This window comes from Carettochelys insculpta, chromosome 13 (genome assembly GCF_033958435.1).
Source record: "Carettochelys insculpta isolate YL-2023 chromosome 13, ASM3395843v1, whole genome shotgun sequence".
Lineage (NCBI taxonomy): Eukaryota > Metazoa > Chordata > Testudines > Carettochelyidae > Carettochelys > Carettochelys insculpta.
In genome coordinates, this window is record NC_134149.1 from 13,998,696 (window position 1) to 14,018,667 (window position 19,972).

The 19,972-nt window shown below is 41.5% G+C and overlaps 1 protein-coding gene across 1 annotated transcript in view; it reads right to left on the reverse strand.

Moving 5' to 3' along the window:
* CUL4B (cullin 4B) overlaps nt 1-12,043 on the reverse strand; it is a 40,236-nt gene extending 28,193 nt beyond the window's left edge. The window contains exons 1-4 of the mRNA XM_075007841.1: nt 10,949-12,043; nt 9,587-10,087; nt 6,856-6,971; nt 63-166 (exon numbers count right to left, since the gene is read on the reverse strand). Of these exons, the coding sequence (XP_074863942.1) occupies nt 63-166; nt 6,856-6,971; nt 9,587-10,087; nt 10,949-10,961 (734 nt within the window). The 5' untranslated portion in view covers nt 10,962-12,043. The remainder of the gene's footprint in view (nt 1-62; nt 167-6,855; nt 6,972-9,586; nt 10,088-10,948) is intronic.
* Nucleotides 12,044-19,972: the final 7,929 nt, after the last annotated feature.

Genomic DNA, 19,972 nt, shown 5'->3' on the forward strand with positions numbered 1-19,972 from the left:
AGCAACATGATTCTTAAGATTGTCAGACAAAAAGACTTTCAGTTGACCTAGTTAAAGGATATTCTCTGAACTGGTGAATTTGTGCTTTAATGTGGTCTTCACAAATCTGTCTCAACTGTTTATACAAATTTGCAGAAATCTTGTAGGAGCAGAGATTTTCCACAGCCTAAAATAATGAAACAGATACAGTAAGATAAAAGAACTTCTCCACGTGGCTTTCATTTAAAAAAAAAAAAAAAAAAGCACTGCAAGTTTGTTTTTGATCTTTGAGCAAGATCTGCCCACTTTTGAACTTAAGATACTGCTGTTTACAGAGCACAGTAGGTGTACAAAACACTTTACATCAGTAAAAACACACAAAAAGGGCCCACCCTTAAACAGTTTGCAATCCATGGGTTTACAGGCTTCAAGAGAGTCTTAGAATAGGTCTTGTGCGGAATAAAAGACCTATGGCACAGCTGCAGTTGACTCAGGCATACAGCGCTTGGGCTGCAGGGCTAAAAACTTCTGTGTAGATGCTGGGGCTCGTGCTAGAGCCTGGTACTCTCCGAGCTGAATATCTGTGCATCAATTTTACAGCCCAGCAGCCAGAGCCTTGTGAGACCACATCAGCTGACCCATCCCACCTGTGGGTGCTTCACTACTGCATAGACATATCTGAAGCACCCAAGTGAGAAGTGCAGGATGTGTCACTAGGGGAACAAAAATAGCTCAATTTTCCAGCAAAGTTGAGGTTTTATTACTCAGAAGTACAAGCACTTAAGGATTTATTTCACAGGCTACTGAACTTACTAACCCATTTGCAGTTCCACCAGGAGAGACAGGGATGCCTTAGTGCAAGAAAGCACATTCCCCATCTCACATTCCCCCTCAATTCTGAGGTATCCTACAACATCTCTCCAGGGCACACAAACATAATTATAACCTGAGATTTTTTTTTTTGGTCGTGTCCTGTATTCTATACTTCCTCAGTAGAGATATCTTAAGCTAACTGAGGACATAGTTAACTGAGTGTTTGGGTGTGATTTAGAAAAATGGATGCATGCATCATGGATGATTAAGTAAAAGGCTCTTAAAGTCTGTACGCTCAATAGTAATGTGAAGTGACACTGCTCGTTATGTGGATAGCTCCTTACCTGGTGCCCTCCTTATTTTTATTATGGTGACATGAACTTTAAATGGTAGCTTAATGAAGATTTTTTGTGACAGAGTACGTGGCTGTCTGTAGACTAGCTAGGCTTTAGTTCCACATGTATGTTCTCTGTGATTTTCAGACTGCATTTGCTCAGTCCGCAAGTAAAAAAGCATTCTAACTGTCAGTGCTACTAACTCAGTGTGGGATCTGATAATTAAGCTGGGTTCTTTCTACCTTCAGAATCAAACACCATCAGTCAAGACGCCACAGTCAAAATTTAGCATTTCCATGAAATAAATGCTGCTCACTCACCCATGATTATATTGGCCAAAGAGGGAACAGAGTATAAAAAAGCATTATAAACTTCTTTTGTCAGAAGCAAACAGTTATCTCTGAATACATGGGATGCAGATTTACTGAGTTAGAATTCCTCTTTTTTCAATGTACTTTTAGTCATGAAATCCAGTTATATCACCAACACACATCACATGAAATGCTATAAAAGCACAAGATGGATGAATTCTGACTGGTGGGAAAGCCAGAATTCAATTTCCAGATATTTAAGAGTTTAAAGTCAGTTTTGCCCTTAAAAAAAAAAAATCAATTTAATTCAGTGGTTTTCAACCATTTTTCCACGCTTGGATCCTAACACATTTGAATGGAGGTGAGGATCTCTTCTGAAATCTTAAGACAGTCTGTGGACCCCCAGAGGTCCACGTGTGACAGGCTGAAAACCACTGATTTATTTGGAAAACACTGTGCAGTTCTTTGTTCAGTTTGAGAGCATATGAGTTGGTGCTTTCTTCCTTTCTCTCATGCTTCAATAGCCTACCTTATCAAGTTCTGACTTATATCTCATTAAAGCGTGAGAAGTCTGATCAAATTTTCAAGTAAACATAGGATACAAAATGTACATGAGCTTTGAGATTGGAGAGATGAACGCTGGGGGACTGAAAAGATGGAACACCACCTTCAAACCAAACACACAACCCCTCTGGCAGCCATTCTTCTCAGAATTAACAGTGTGTTGTACTCCATAACCCTTGGGCAATGGTTTCTGGTGATCCATCTGCTCCTGATCTATCTCCACTGCACCATTCCTTGCCAGCTTATTTTGAGGTGTTACGCATGTCCTGTACTTCCTGATCTTTGAAAACAGGGGCTGCATACATACCCACTGTTGTCCACTCTGCATATATGCAAAGACTTACACACTTCAGAGGACCTTCTATAGGCCCATTATGAATAGATGACTTCATCTTGTGTACTTATTGTAGGGTATAAAATAAATTCAGCTGAATTTTATTTTAACAGATGAAATTTCACACATATGCATACAGGGCTGGTTTAACTCTTCTGGGGGCCCGGGACTATTAGATTTTGTGAGGGTGCCTAGACCAGGGGTCTGCAACCTGCAGCTCTGGAGCTGCATGTGGCTCTTTAAGGACTTCTTTGTGGCTCCTGGCTCTATCATTGCAAAGTAAAAAAAAACCAAACAAACCCAACACGAACAAACCCCTCCTGATTATTTTTGATAAAATGGCAAACATCTAAAAGCCCAAAAGTGAACAACTCATATCTAAACAGCAAACAATATGTAATCTTGAAACATTGGATAACTCTTCCTAGTGTCTTCCCAAGAGAGAGAAGTTTTGAGAATGAAAGTCAGGAAGACAGTGCTACAAACACACGCAAAGTGGGAGGAAACAGAATATGAAAAAAGTTTGTGACGTTCCTGCAGTAAACACGTATCACATTACAAATATCTGTGTGTGCACTGTTCTTAACGTAGGGGTTACAAAAGTATGGTTTGATGTTATTTATTAAGGACCATCTCATATTCACCTGCATTCCAGCTGTTGAATTATTGAGTGTCTTACCAAAATGGAAAAAATGTCTCTTGTTATTTTGGTTGACCAGCCCTTGCCCTGGACTCTAGGGTAGGGCTAAAAGGGTATTCAGGATGAGGTAAGTGGCTGTAAGCTGAGGCAGGGCATTCAGATGGGAGGGCGGGAGGGAAAGTACTTGAAAATTCACAATGGACTTGTGTCAATAGGATCTTCAAACATTTTGACACAATGTCAATGACATACATGCATTTTAATTTCCATAAAAATGGATCTTAATTAAAACTGAAATTGAAATGCATGTATGTCATTGACATCTAGTGTCAAAATTCCACACAAAGTAGAAATTTTAGGAAAAACAACATACAATTAAAAAAAGGCAGGAAGAGGGAATTGCTAAGCATATGAAAACAGTATCCTTTTAAAATGGAAGTAGCACTATCAATACTATACAATTGATACTGTAACTAAATCAGTATTTAAAGTGATACTGTAGACATTGTGCTATTGCTAACACTGTAAATAAATACACTATAATGAAGTCCTAGACATCTTCTCAGATGTTTCTACTTGTGAGTCACAAGAGTGTGTTACACAGGATTAGGGGCCCTGTTTGGTGGATTCTACATTGTCAGATGTTATTAGCCATACTCAGGACTTGGGATCAAGGCTCCCCACGCTCATCTGGGAATTGTGAAGTTTAGGTTTGTTTTGAGGGAGGATAAGGAAGAAGGAGTGTGTGTGAGTGAGGTTGAAGTTGAAGTGTGAAGTGAGGTTGGGCGGGGAAAGATGGCACATGGCTGTGACAGGCCATAGCAATGGGTACGTCAAGAAATGTTTTAAAAACCTGATCTTTATATCTTTATTTGGAATCATACATTTAAAAAGGTAATTATAGTCAAAGTCTAGGCCTCTACTTTTTAGTGCTTTTGTACCTAAGAAAATTATTCTGGAAAATAAACATTTGTGTAAAGATTTCAGTGTCCCAAGATTCTTTAGCTGTTTATCTATGTGCACTCTTGCCCAACTTCAACTTGACTAACACAGTGCTAAAGGCTAGTGGTCTTAACAAATGAAAGCCTTAAGAAAAGGTTCACTCAGTGGGATTTTACTGGCACACTGTTGTGGCAAACTAAACCCAACTAGCTTAACTCTGTTAAAAAGCAAAGTCTGAATAAATCCTTTTGAAGAGTGGGAAGGAATTTCTATGGGTTTCTTTTTGGCAATTCTCTCTACTTGGATAATGATGTCTGCCAAAGCATATTTGGAATCAGATCTATGTACCAAGCAGCTGTTCACATGCAGCACTGGTTGATGTAGCATTTAGAATATTAGCAATTGCTATTACTATTTTTAAATTAAGACATTTATTTTTAGATTCAACTTAAGATTGCAGTCTAGTATGAAAAGTTTCTATTCACTTACATATATTTAAATAAATTGCAACATTATGGTTGATATTTGCACCACATCAGGATATTCCAAGTCATGATTCTCAAAGTAGTTGTGACTGACTCTCCTTAAGCATAAGCAGTGCAGTGAAACCTGGTATTTTATCAACCTCTAAGAAGATAACTTCCTTTCAAAATTACTATGACATACCGACAAGGTTTTCAGTATGACTTTGTAGATAAAGGCCATTTCTAGACTAGTTAACTGATCTGTTTGTCCTCTAAGTGGTAAATTAGCCCATCAGTGATTGTATTTTGTAAAAACACGTATTTGTAGTTTTGCATTATTCAATACAGTATAAGCTCATTTGAACATAGCTTAAATACCCTGAAATACAGTACTTGCGTATCTAATTTGCTATCAATTCTGCCAAATGCTGCAAAGAAGACACTCTTTATTGTGGAACCATGCACATGCCAACCATGAAATTTCACAACTTCAGATTCTTGTTTTGAATTTTTAAGTCAAAAACTGTGAAGTGCATGGAAATAAATGTGCTGGGTGGAGAAACCTGGGGTCAAAAAATATTTCAGCCCATATTCAAGCAATTCAACCCACACCAAACTTCAATAAGACCTCAAAACAGAACATCACAATGTATTTGCTGATACAACATCTCATTCAAAAATTTACCTTTTTGGAGGGGAAAAAAAAAAGCCTAAAAACACCTTATCAAATGGTGAAAGTTTGGGAAAACACAGAATAGACATACTTCTTCATAACTAAGTGCAGCACTAGGTGGTACAGCCCCAACCAAGCTTACTCAAAATAAGTGATTTCCTAAACAATTTTGGTTAAGTAACTGCATACGAAGAAAGTGTAATTATATGAAGACTGAAGAGCTTATAAAGAAGGTCCACTGTTCAATTTAGACCCGATAGCCTTCTTTAAAATAAATAAATAAATAAACAAACAAACAAACCTTCCCCCATAAGGGCAAAATAATTGCTATGAATGCAGAGAAAAAAGGAGTTTAAAATGTTTTCACTGTTAAGTATAAATAATCCTAACAGCAAGCAATGATAATCAAAGGAGTATGATTTCCATGATAAAATATGGTGACACATTTTATACCTACTGTGGTAGTTAAATTAATTTGTTATTAAAATGGTTATTTATGATCCCAAATTACGAATAGATTGTGTTTAGACAGGCACAGATTACATTTTAATTCAAGTTGCCTGTTCTTACCTAAACACCAAGGCTGTGTCTATACATGCCCCCTCCTTTTGGAGGGGGCTTGTTAATGAGGCTGTTTGGAAGATGCTAATGAGGTGCTGACATGAATATGCAGAACCTCATTAGCATAATGACAGATGTGCACGATCTGAAAGTGTTGCTTTCAGAACACATGCTGCCTGTGTAGATGGGGGCCTTTTAAAAGGCCCTCCCTGATTTCAAAAGCCTCTTCTTCCTCAAACCAAATAGGAAGAAGGGGCTTTTGAAGTCAGGGGGTCCTTTCAAAAGGCCCTCGTCTACAGGGGCGATGTGCATTCTGAAAGTGGCACTTCTGAATAGCGTGTAACACCATTAGGCTAAATGAAGCTCTGCATATTAGCATCTTCCGAACTGCCCCATTAACATGACCCCTCCCAAAGGAAGGGGCACCTGTAGACACATCCCAAATGTTTTAGGATTTCGTGTTTTTCATTGAGCAGCTACACAGCACAAACTTAAAATCAGTAGTAAAGGGAATACATAAGCTCCTTGCCTTATTTAGTTTGTGTTAACTGTTGCGCACCTTAGATTATGCTCTCAGCAGGTAAAGAGATTCTAAATTCAACTTCAGCTCTTGTAAATCCTTATTTATAGATTTTTTAAATTCATTCTGAGAAAAAACTGTTCTAAGTACATAATTTGCTCACTAGGAAAGCAGCTACAAAATATCATATTTACTTTTTATTTTGAAAAAAAAAATCACAAAAATAATTTTGAAAAGTGAAAAAATGAACAGAGAATATTCAGATTTTACAACAAAACTTCGACGTATGCGATTTCGACCTGTGTGTTAATTAAATTAACGTGAGTTGAACTGAATGAGTTAAAAGGTCTGCCTGACCCCAGTTCCCTCAACAGGGGGAGAAAGCAGGCGGACCAGCGTGCCAGCGCAGCTGCTCACCGACTTCCCCCAGCTGTGGGAGCCGGAGGGCAGGCAGACCAACACAGTGGCATGGCTGCTCCCTGGCTTCCCCCAGCTAGGAGCTGGAGCCAGTGGTCACAGCACTGCTTCGCCCAGCCGGCTCACAGCTGCTTTGCTGCTAGGAATCCCACCCCAGCCTCGTGGCTCGGGTTCTAAACACCACCCCCCCACCCCACTCAACTTGCACAAAATCTGACTTGCATGCAGTTGCCGAGACAGGCAACCTGTGCATAAGTCAGGGTTTTACTGTGTTTAGACTGAATGGCTTTAGGCCAACTTACCTGATAGAGCTCTTCTAAATTGTACTTAATTGAAGTACTGTTCTGGATAGCTTCCACAGCTTCTTTCAGTTTTTGCCAGGTTTCATCTGTGTAGTTTTCAGGCAATTTAGGTTTATCTAGGAGATATAAACAATGCTTGAGATCCTGTTTAAGGAAAAACAGAAAATTCTAGCTGCTTTATATAATGGGAAGATGACAGGTTTGCAAAAAACAACTTTAGCTTACACTGAACATGCATGAAAAAAGTCTCAAGGTACAAATCTGTTTGGTAGAGCAAGGAAATTATAAGTTTCAACTTGGTTCACAGTCTTCAAGCCACTCTGTTTGCCTGCACATAACAGAGCTCATAGCAGACACCATACATTGGGGCCAATACATTCTGCAAAATTTATGACCTAACAGTTTCAAGTGAAAATAATAATAAATAATAATAATAATAATAAAAAAAAAAAACAAACAGAGTACAGACTGATAGTAAACTACCAGCAAAGAACAAAATAATTAGAAAGTGACATACAGACTGATCATCACACTTTGGTAAAATGAACCCAGCCCTTTATGTATGACAGATGTTACAAGACAGAAAAGTGTATACAGTATTACCCCAAGATAGATGCATCAAGTTGCTCAAATCTCAGGTTAATGTGACTCTAAGTGGCCGGGAGCTGGTGCCTGGCTCCAAAGCTGCCTGCCAGTCAGGGAAATCAGGAAACTGACCAGCACAGCAGCTGCCTGGTCTGCACCACTCATGATTTTGACTCACATTATTTCAAGAAATGCTTAAGACAAAATCGTGTAAGTTGTAGGTCTACTGTATACTTAATAAGAACTTTTTAATTATTAGTATTTACTACTCTTCATCTGGACTTAAAATACTTTCAAACAATAGCTAAGTGAAGGAGACCAATCCCATTAATGTATGCCAGTTTTTACTTATATTTATTTATACATTAAACATGATTATAGATCTTTGTTTGCAAAGATAATCTTCCAACATGAACCAATGCACAGGTTTTTCCTAGGTCTGCAGGTTCCGAGGGATGGGAGACATTTAAGGCAAAAAGACATGCATGCTTCCAGGTCAAGTATAGTCCCCATTTTTAAAACAAAATTAAGGTAACAGAAAAATTACTATGATTTTTTTGGGGCAGGGTGGAGTCGTAATAAAGATAGTATTTTGTTTCAAATATACACTAGTGTAGTGTTAGCAATTTTAGAGTCCAAGCTGAATGAATTAATTTTAAAAAAAAAGTGAAAAACAGTTTTTAAAACTTCTTATAATTTTGAAGTGTTATTAGTAACACATATAGGCATATTTTAACCTGTTATTTAGTAGTGACTCAATAAATAGCAGTCAGAGACCTAGTAAACTTTTGAAGTGGCAGCCAACAACATTCATAATACGGAACAAGTACTCACAAGAATGTTAAAAAAGTTGAGGAAAAGCTACTGCCTATATACCATTTACCTACAAGCTGTTGAAGAAGCACTAAATGAAGACTAGACTTCAGTTCTATCATTTACCACCATCTTAAAATTCCATAATGGAGCCAAACTAAATGAGGATAGTGCATTCCGCAATAGGGTGGAAGAAATTTTTGTGTTATCATGAGTACCATTGAGCAAAGCTATAATCTGATATGAGCACCATAAATTAGCACTAGATATAGATTTACTACAAATTTATTGTCCCCAATAATTTAAGTCCATCTGCTCTTATATGTCTTTAAAGCACATGAAGCACCTCAGTATCTTTTGGGATTAAAGGGTTATACATTTGTTCAAACCAAGAGAGGAAAAGAGGGGTAGGGAAATCAGTTGTTGGACTAACATGATGTGGTGCAGAGGGAACAAACAAGGAAAACAGCTTGAACTTTGAATTTTTCCACATAGTTTTCAGGTAAGGTTACAGGCAGCTCCTTGAAAGCTATGCATATTCCCCGTCTGCTCTTACAGTGGCCCACAATGCAGCTACTTGCTGAAATAGCTCGCATACGTCATCACATCAGCCCAAGCTTTGCTTCTGTGCCTCTGCAGCAATCAGTTCTACCACAATGATGCTTGGCCTCACACAACACTCTAAAACTCAAGGAACAAGAGCAGGACACATCCTTGTGGTGAGAATACAGAAGTAAAGTGGAGCAAGAAGAACAGGGTAAGAAAAAATGTCAATCTGTTAAGAGATGTAGAGCAGGGAAGAGCAGATCAACCATAAAAGCTTGCTAATCAGTACAAATGTAAGTTATTTTAAATTAAAGAAAACAAACAAAAAAAAAATCAGCAGAGACCAGATTATGATGGACAAAATGAAAAGTGCTGTGCCTATACAATTAGACACTTTCAAGAAGACACCTCCTGCAGAGACCTGTCAAATATCCTGGACTAAACTATTTGCTGTTTCTTGATTCAGAATTACCTCATGGATAGCAAACAGTATCATTTTGAACAACAGGGATTATAAGCAAAGATCAGGAATAAGAGACCTCAAATCCTTCCTCTCAAGAAACACTACAAAAACTGCCTTAAAAGTAATCCCAAATCACCGAGTCTGCCCCCAAGTGTGTATTAGAATTGCAAGTTTTCCCTTTTACATACAGATACAGGTGCTCACCACAGAAGATTATTTCCAGAAATCAATCCCATTTTAAGCCAATTGGATAGTTTGTCAGGCTGCAATTACATGAGTTGAGTGTCAACTCAAAGATGAGGACAAATTATAGCTTGCTGTTACCTTTAAAGTTCTTGATCACTAACTTCTTGGCAGAGCCAGGTTTACTGTTGGCGAAACTGGAGACAGTAGAGGAGGCAGCTTTGGTCAAGCCATTTGCATGGTGCCCCACAGCCACTGAAGAAATTAAAAGGCTTTTATTTTTAAGCTGTTGCTGGTGCTGCTGCTGAGAAGAGGCAGCAGGAGAAGATGAGGAAGACTCTTCAGCCATCTTCACATCAAGTCCAATAAAATCCAAGGAGTCCTCAAAGCGCAGCTTCTTCTGCAGGTGATGGTTGGATGATGGGCCCCCAGACGAGGTGGTGATGATGGAGGAAGATGATGATGAATTATTTTTGGAAGGAGAAGAGGAGCAGGAAGAAATGGAATCAAACTCTTCTCTTTCAGAGTTGTTGCTGCTGTTGTTTAACTTTCTCTTCTTGCAGGAGGAGCTGCTGCTGCTATTACCATCAGTGGCAGGTCTGACCTCCTGAGCTGCTGCTGGGGGGTTGGGGGAAGAGAAACCTGTGGGAAACATGAACACACAGAGGTGAACAGACTGAGGGGCATCAAATTTTTCTGGTGTGACAGACAAAGGGAGAGTTAGAGTCAGTCTCTGGTTTGTCTTCTCTCAGAAGAGTTTCTCAACTCCTCCTTTTTGCCAGGAGAGTCTTTCAGTCCCCCCTCCTTCACTTTCTTCTCAAAGCAGAAACACTTATGTCCTCTCTTCACTGCTCCTTTGTTTCTCCACAGTAGTTTCTCATGCCTCTTTTGCTTTTCCGCTTCTCAACAGCGTATCTTCCTTCTCTCCACCCCCCAGCCTCTCCCAGTCCTCGTCTCTACACCCGTATTCTAGCTTTTCTGTTCCCACTGGGGCCCCTCACTCTCTCCTTCTTTGGCTCCTGCCGGCTTTCTTCAAGAGGAAATAAAGGTGGCAGCTGAGTGAGTCTCTCTCGCTCTCTCTCCTCTATGGATCCCCTTTTCTCCACCCTCTCCCTTCCCCTTCTCGTCAGCCCCGTTCCCTCTCTCGCCTTTCCCTCGCCTCTCGCTTGAGCTCCCCCGCTCTCCCTCCTCCCCCCTCTCTGCCTCCTACTCTCTCCCTCCCGGGAGGGGGGGACGGGACGAATCGGGGCTTGTTATTGTCAAACAAGGGAGAGAGGGAGCCTAAAGATGGCGGCACATCCGGCCGCCAGGCATTCTGGGAGGCAACCCCCGGAAACCCTGCCGAGGGCCCCAGAACGGCGGTAGCCAAAGGGGGGAGGGCCCTTCGCCAGCGACAGACCGGAGGATGGGGGGGGAACGGCCTCCCTGCAGGGCCTTCTCCCCACTCGCTGTCTGGCTTAAGCGGCCCCCTTCTGCCGCCCCTTCCGCTGCCCTCTGACCTACCGGAAGTGATCATGGTGCCGGCTGCTCGCGCCGGGTGACGGGACGGTTCCTTATCCCCTCGCGCTCCGGAGCGTGGGGTACGTCGTACGGCGGGAGGCGTGGTTACAGCCCGACTCCGCGTGGCGGGAGCAGGGGGAGGAGTTGGGTTGGTTCCCTGTAGGGTCCTGTGCCTGGATTGTTCCCGCCCGTCCAACCCTGGCCAGGTTGTTTTGGTCCTTGTCGGAGCTCGTAGCGCGGCCCCCTGGAAGGTCCTGGGCTACCTCTGCTGCCCGGCACGGGGATGGGACGGCTTGTCCCGGTTTCTCTAAGGCTCTCTCCGGAGGCGGCGGCGCCCCCTGCCGCTGCTCCGTGGAACTGCTCCCTCCCCTCCGCCGCTGGCAGAGCCGTCCCGGGAGGAGGGCACAGCTCGCCGCCCCCTTAGCTCGGGGGCTGCCACCGCTCCCGCCTTGGGGCCGCGCTGCCCTGGGACCTGCCCCTCCGGGCCGCGCTGTGGGCTGCCCAGGTCCTGCCTCCTTCGCTTAGCCGGGAGCACCCGGTGGTAACTCCTCTACCTCCGTCCCCCGCTGGCTGTGCCCGGTCTGTAGCTTGTTCTGCGCCAGAGGGCCTGGAGCCTGTAGTCTGAATGGCGGGGGCGGAGAAGAGGAGGGTGTCTGAGCCTCGCCCGCCCACTCATCTTCCTCAATCTTTTCAGCCTCAGCTAGGGGTCGTATTAGCTTCCTGTCGCTCCTCTTGGCTTTTCACAGAAATGACCGGGGATTGGGTATGGCCTACACCCTGAAGTTACAGGGGCAAACACTTAGGTAGCTCGGTTAGTCTGTAGTTTCACAAAAATAACAAGCAGTCTTGTAGCATCTTAAAGACTAACAATTTTATTTATTAGGTAATGAGCTTTCCTGAGTAAGACCCACTTCATCAAATAGCTCATTACCCAATAAAATAGTCAGGCTTTGAAGTGCTACAGACTTGGTTGCAGGGGTCTGAACAACCCACTCCTCCTTTCTCCGCATGTGCTGCAAGAACTCACAATCAGGATAATGTAGTTATATTGTAACCCTGGTCCCCTGCACATGCAGGCATACTGTAAGTTACCTACTTTACAGTTAGGAAAGTATTCTACAAGGCTTGTCCTTCTCTACTGCTTCCTACCAGAGGATGCTCTGCCAATATTGGGCATCATGGGTGCATAGAGAAGCAGGTACAGATGTCAAATGAGGGGACTGAAACACAGCTGTAGTATAGTGATTTGCCCAAAGTTGTGGTAGATGGAACTAGGAAAAAGTCTAGGTTTCAGGAATCCTGGTTTCGTTCTTTAACGAGCAACTACTTTCTCACACAATAGCAAACAGTAATGTGTAAACAAAAATTGAATTAGAAAGTTGAGATAAACTTATTTAAATAGTATGTTTTGTTTTGTTCTTAAAGGTCAGACTTTTTAGCCAGTGGTTGGCTTATAGTGGAAAAAGTTCTCCTACAGCTAATTCTGCAAAAATCAGATTGGTTATTTTTGAGAAAATTATAATTCTTGTGAAAATTTGCATTAGGCGAAAATTTAGCAAACTAATCAAAATAAATGTGGCCTTTTCATAGTTTGGAGTCAGTGGCATTGGGATGGAGATAAATAAATCCCTTTCATAACAAACTTTTTGGTACAGGTGTGTTTTCATCACCAGAAACAAATACAGAACATAGTCCACAGAGTGTACGGTTGTGAGTCACTGAGGACTGAGGGAGGTTTGTGGAAGATATTTGTGGGTGCTATCAGATGCTGCTGCAGAGAGTCTCAAAGGACCATTCACAGGAGCTCACATCTGCCTTTTTTCAGCAGAAGAGGTCCTCAAAGAAAGAGACTGTTAGTAGCTATATTTTGATTGATACACTAACATACCTTTGTAGAAAGTATGACTCTCAGAGACATGGAAGCAACTTTCCTGAGTTTTGCTGGAATTTTTTGTCTGAGTAGTAGAAAAAGAACCCCTGAGACCTAAAACCCAATTGCACTGGTGGATGGAAAAATAACTTAGAAATGGTTTCTCCAAAAGCAAAATATTTTGAACTTCAGTTTACAACAGTGCATAATAAATAAGTGTATAATTGTATGGTTATTAATAATGTGATCAGGAAGATAACATATAAGTGTTGCATTTATCTCTTAATTTTTAGCTTAGTTAGTTTAGCTAGTCTTTATCAGTTTGCTCACTTATCCTGAAGCTATTCAAGAATTTTAAATGCTGTATATTTAGAACCTGATAGGTGATCTCACTGGGAGTTGGGAGGGTAAAGCAGTTTGCACCAGGTGCTCAACATAGAAAGGCAACTACAAATAAAGGTGTTATGCAACCTAAGAAACAGGGAATGCCTTGGCTTCTGTGTAAATCCTGGTGAGATTAACAATCATGGACAGTTGCATTACAAATCTTCATTTTAAGTTCTTTAAAGTTTATTCACAGATATTCTACGCAAACAAATTCTGATCATGCAAAAGTTAATACTGTAACCTTGAAGTTTTTGTCTGCAAATGTGCCTCCAAAGACAGTAGCATGTGGAAAAGAACTCGTGAGAACTGAAAAATAGCTGTAGTGAGATCCTGTCTTGAAACACAGTGAGCTGGAAAGAATATATCTTATCAGAGGAAGGGAGATAGTAGCTTCCCACAGGAAAAAAGCTTTTATGTCAGTGGTGAGCAGCCTGTGGGCTGCTTGCTGAGCTCTAGCTGCCCTCTAGCCCCATGTGGCTCTTGCACACTGGAGCCCTGTATTTCCTAAGCCTCACCCCTCTTCCGAGCACTGTCAGAGTGTGCAAATCACTTCATTCCTTCTCCTCCCAGAGCTGGAATACTGGGAACAGTTGATTCATAGCATTACAGCTCTGGAATGGAGGGGAGAAACAGATACAGAGCATGAATTAGGCGATTTGCATGCTTCAAAAGTGCTGGGAGGTGTAGGTAAATGTGGGACTCCTGTGCACATGAGACATGGAGTAGGGGAACCCCAGTGGGCAACAGGCTGCTGCAGCCCACTGAGATGAAGTTGGGCCACTAATGTCTCCCACTTGTTATTCCTGGTTGCCGATTCCTGCTTTACATAAACTTTTTGATCAAATTATACTCTCAGTTATACTGGTTTTAAAGAAAAAGTTTTGGCTACACTGAAATTACTCCAGGTCTACTCCAGTGTTAAATATTTGGCCTTCTGTTCTTACTGTTATCTGCATATTGTGTGAATATAGTAGCTTCTTAGCTGTAATCCTCTAAAAAGCGTAACCATATCTAGCAAGTGTATGATTACTAAAGTGTTGTTATATTACAGAAAATAAATGTCTTCCAAAGAGCTCAAGAAAATCCTCTTGGAACAGTTTGTGATTGTGACAAATTTTTCCCCTTTTTTGTACTTCAGTGAGAGAAGAACAAGAGTATTTGTGCTAAAGTGTGGTTCCTGATTATTTTTCTCAAATGAAACTGCAAGATGATTGCTTTTTAAGTTACTTAAGCACTTACTTATATAATATTGGAGTTCTGTCTTCTCTCTGTATTTCATGTACAGTATTTATCATTTCCCTTGCATGTTTATTTTACCATTTGAATAAATGTTGCTTTTTATGGAGGTATCATTTTTTATCTAAATACAGCTATAATTGTATTAAGCATTAGGTCCTAATTCATTGTACAGTATTAAGAGTGGCCATATCAATTTTCCTGGAAAAATAACCCAGCAGTTTGTATAGACAACAGATTTAATCCTGTTTTCACAGACAGACCATGCATTGGTTTCAATAGGAGCAGGACTGGTGCCCCTAGGTACGTTTTACTTGTCTATTAGCTGTATAAGGAACCAAAGCATTTATGTCTAATCAGACTAAATAAAGAACAATTGATACTTTATCTAACCTATTTTAACTATTCTAAACTATGGTCTTTACTGTGCTAATCACCATGGTGTTGACCGTATGCCCATTATCACAACTATCAGCAGGCAAAATGTAATTTGGTCCTAATTAATTATACAAAACATAACTGTCTTCACCAGAACCCATTCCCCCCTCAGTAGCTGGGATCTTCATGGAAGGCCACCATTGTTCTGCTCCCCTTCAACCTTCAGAAATGGCTCTTTCCCTTTCCTTACCTGTGGCACAAGGATCTCCACCGGTGAGAGACTCCTTGACCTGCTCAAGTGTTCAGTCTCCAAGAGACGGATCTTTTTCCACCCTGCAATACATGGGGCCACGTTTGGGTTTCACTGGGTAGAGAAGGATAGCTTTTGTTCTGGTTAATTTTAAGAGTATTTTATAGTTTCACAATATTCTTTGTTGCATAAAGTTAATTATTCCCCCTTCCTTTTTGATGGACTACTTTTTCGAAAGAGGGGAGTAATACCCAGGAAAGCGGTGTTAAGGCTGCAAGTAACAAACAAGCAGTGCTTCTGAAAGCATAATGAAGGCTCTGTTGTGCAGTAGCTGATAACATTTTGATAGTGGTACATAAGACAGCATTTCAGCCCATGTATCAAGGTGATTATAGATAGAAGTTACCAAGAAAGAAGGAAAAATAATTGGACCTCTTTAAGTGCAATAGGTTTGTAATCAATTTTGGTTGCATTTAAACTATATGCTAATTTTAAGATATGAGTTTAAAATGTAAAATTAAAATATTCTTTTTTGAGAGTTTAAGATTCAATTTGTCCAATGCATCTTACTGTAGAATCTCAGCACTAGAATTAGAGACACACAAGCATTGCTATACCTGATCAGACTGATGGTCTTTCCAGTCCAGTGTCCAGTTTCTGATAGTGGCCTTTTTGAGCTGCTTTAGAGGGAAGTGTAAAAAAAGATTGCAGAAGAGTTATTGAATAACCTGGTCATGGAGAGAGTTTTTTCCTCCTAATTCTCATACAAAGGTTGGTTTAATGCCCTGAAGCATGATGCTTTATAACCTATCCAAACTTTAGGGTTTTTTTTTAACATCTGTTGTATTTTACCTCTGGGTGTAATATCTATATAAGTATCTAGCTTTTGGCATGACATAAATATTGTAAAAATGAGTTTCATAGGATAATTGTATAGGTAAGGGGTGACTCTGGAGGTCACAATGCCTCTCTTGTACCATGGGAAAGATCAACACTCCCTACTTCTGGGGGCTCTTACAAGGGCTCTGGGGTCCTGCTGGCTCCACTGCCACCTGCTAGCCTTGTGGGCTCTACTGGCCTTTAGAGCCCCATCACCTGCTGGGTGGCAGATATGGGGGGAGGATATGAGCAAAATCAGGCAATGTAGGTGATTCACAGCCTGGCAATGCCAGGGTCCAGGCTGCCAACCCTGGAGGCTCTTGCTACCTGGGGTTCCACTGCTGGCTTGGGGCTTAGCTCCTGGCCTTGGCCCAGGGTCAGCAGGTGTCCCCAGCTGTGGCCCCTTTGTGGGTGTGAGTGGCTAGGTTTGCCTACTCTCCTGGACCATACAGACTGGATGCCACTGCTACAAATGGTGTGTGATTTGGGAAACTTGGCAATTTCTGGATGGGCACAAAATAGGTGTGTGTGGGGGTGTAACTCAGTACCCCCACCCTAAAAATTGTTCCAATGCCACTGGGGATACACAACATCAGCTCCTCCCCACAGCACACTGGGGGACACTTAGTCTGGAGTGGCAAGGGACTCGGGGAAGGAACCCAGAGGAGGGGACTACAGGAGCAGGAGGGGTTGCGCAGAGCATTAGGGCGTGGAGGAGGAGGGGGAACCCCCACCTTTGGAGAAATCAGTTGACTCAGCTATTACTTCAACTGCACCTTGCAGCTTTGTCCCTGCTCCCTGCCTTCCTATGCCTCCCAGCCCTGGCTCCTCTTCCTGCCTCTTTCTCCTTGGCTTTTCTCCCCATCTTACCTTGCCCACTCCTAGCTCTGGCCCCTCTCCATTCTCCGTTTTCTTTGGGGACTTGCCTGGGCGGGGCGGGGCTGTGCATGCATGTATCTGTGTGTGGGTTAGCTGTTGTGGGGCCTTCTAACGGGTTGGCAACCCCTTGTGTTCCTGGATCCAGGTCCTACCTGTGGGGCTAAAGGGCCACGTCTGCTTGGAGCTTGACTGTGTGTGTGCATGTATCTTTCTGTCTCCCTGCTCCTGGCTGTGGTGCAGGCTGGCTGAGGGTCCAGAGTAGTTGAGCTGGCGGGGGAGGCATGGGAAGGCAGGGGGAGGATATGAGCAAAACAGGTAATGCAGGTGAGGTTCTGGCCCAATGTGCTGCACCCATGTACCCTGCAGGTGTGTGTGCCAGAGCCAGAGGAGTGCAGCCCCTGTACAACTGGGGTGTGTGTGTGTGGAGGGCAGTGACCCCATCCTTTAGCCCTGCAGGTGGGACCCATATAAAAATATTTACTACTGGCAGTTGAAATCACAAACATAGTGTTTAAAGAACTAGTATAATATACTACATGAGTGATACACCAATTAACATTTTTTTCTATACAGCTTTGTTTCTTCACTTCTCTATATAGTAGTGCCAGATTAACAGGTGCTCTGTTCCCAGGGGGATTGACACGTCTAGCGTGCAGGGGGCACAGCACTAGTAAACCCACAGAATCAAAATGAATCACTTTCTTAACATTTTCTTTCTACTCTATATTGCTATTGATTTTAGTTTGCTTATTTTCACTTCCTGATTACTGTTTTGCAATGCCTTGAATGAATTCCCATTACGTGCATACAAACACAATCGCTTTAGTTGTGGATTTAATTAATAAAACACTTTTAAGACTACAGTTTTGTCTTTTCTCAGATTAAAATAGGATGTTTCATTTCATGCGTACTGGTGTGGTAATTATAACTCATCTCTAAATGACTTATTTGGTTCTATCATATGTACAGAAGTTCTCTATCTTATAGACCACCATGGTTTTAACTTAGATTTATGATAATAGTAGCTGGTAGATACTACTGGGTGAGAGAGAAATGCCCAGCTATGCAAATCTGATCGCTTAAGGTACTATAGGTCCATTATTGCTGCCAAGTTTTCTTATTTATGCTGGTTTAATAGCTCTTTTCCTCCTGTGATATTGTTCATTTTTCTGCCCTTCATATCCATTTCCAGATTGTAATTGATTATGGAAGCCTTTTCAGGTCTCTCCTACTAAAAGAGATGACATTTGTTTTTCCTTACAGCAGTATGCAAGGAGTGTGCTGTATTTAGATTACATAGGATTTCATCTTCTACCCTAATAAAGTAAGCATAAGTTCATGCAGGCTTTATTTAACAATCCATGTCTTAAAATTGCTGATAGTTCCCTGGAATCTCATTTTTCTTTTGTTTTTTTTCTGTGATGGCAAAATAATATTTTTATGTCTTCCATTACTATACTTGCTGAACATCTTACAAAAAGTAATGAATTTATCTGTGCAGCAGTCATGCGGTATGGAAGTATTATCCCTGCTTTACAGATTGAGGGATAAAGTATGAAATCCACAGTGGACTGGACGACAGTGTGAAAGCTCCCACTGATGTCAGTGGGGGTGGGGTTTCACTTAAAGGCTGCGTCTACACTAGCAAGTTGTTTTGAAAATCTGTACCCTTTTTCAAAAGAACACACAGACCATCTACATACTAAATGCACTCTTTCCATCTGAAATTGAAAGAATGTGGCGCTTCTTCCAGAAGACCTCTTCTGCACTTGGATCAGGAAGAGCTCCTTCTTTTGGGGGGGAAAAAAAAAAAGTGCGTGCAAGCATTCTGTGGGCTCTTTTTTTTTCCCCCCCAAAAGATCAGTCCTCATGGCACCAGATTTTTCCATCCCTGGCGCGTTCTTTTGAAAGAGCAGGGGCTGTGTGGAAGCTCTCTATCGAAAGAGCAGATTGGTCTTTGTCTGCTTTTTATGTGTGCAGATATGATCTTTCTAAAGAAGTGTTTTTGGAAGAGATCTTCCAGAAGAATGTCTTTCAAAAGATGTCTGTAGTGTAGATGTAGCCAAAGAGATTAAGGCCCATGGAATTTAGGAATTTAAATACCTTTGACGATTTAGGCCTAAGTGACTTGGCTGTGATTGCCTGCCAAATCAGCGGGAGCACCTGGATATGAACTGAGATTTCCTTCTTGCCTATCTAGTGCTAGTTACAAAGCCATCTTCCCAAATCTCCTCTTACATGTGTTTTTTATGGAACCCTTGTTGCAATACTGAAGTAATAGTTGTAAACTTTCTACAAAACGAAACTTGGCCTTCTCCAATATATTTTTTTCTCACAACCAATCTGCATGAGATCTATCACCTGTGGTCCCTTGTTAGTGTGTGTTTTAACTTTTCCCAATTTGAAGTGAATCAGACTGTTGTAAAGCTTTTGCACTTTTTGAAAATAATTTGAATTTATTTTGAAATTTCTCAAGAACTGCTGATCTGAGAAACTATACCAATATTTAGTCTGTCATGAGTGAAAAGTAAGAACATAAGAATGGCCACAGGGGGTCAGATGAAAGGTCCATCTAGTTCAGTATCCTGTCTTCTAACAGAGACCAATGCCAGTTGCCCCAGAAGGAGTGAACAGAACAGGTAATCACTAAAGCAATCTCTCTCCTGTTATTCATTTTCAGCTTCTGAGAAACAGCGGCTAGGGACACCATTCCAACCCATCCTGGCTAATAGCCATTGATGGACCTCACTTCCATGAATTTATCTAGTTCTTTTTTTGACCCCTTTTAAAGTCTTGGTCTTCACAACCCCTTCTGGCAAGGAGTTCCGCAGGCCTACTATGTGCTGTGTGAAGAAAAACTTCCTTTTTGTTAGTTTTAAACCTGCTACCCATTAATTTCATTTGATGACCCCAGTTCTTTTGTTATGGGAACAAGTAAATAACTTTTCCTTATTCACTTTTTCCACCCCAGTCATGATTTTATATATCTCTATCATATCCCCCTTAGCCTTTTTTCTAAGCTGAAAAGCCCAAGTCTTTTTAATCTTTCTTAGTATGGCACACATTCCAAACCCCTAATCATTTCTGTTGCCCTTTTTGGAACTTTTCCAAATATATCTTTTTTGACATAAGGCGACCCCATCTGTAT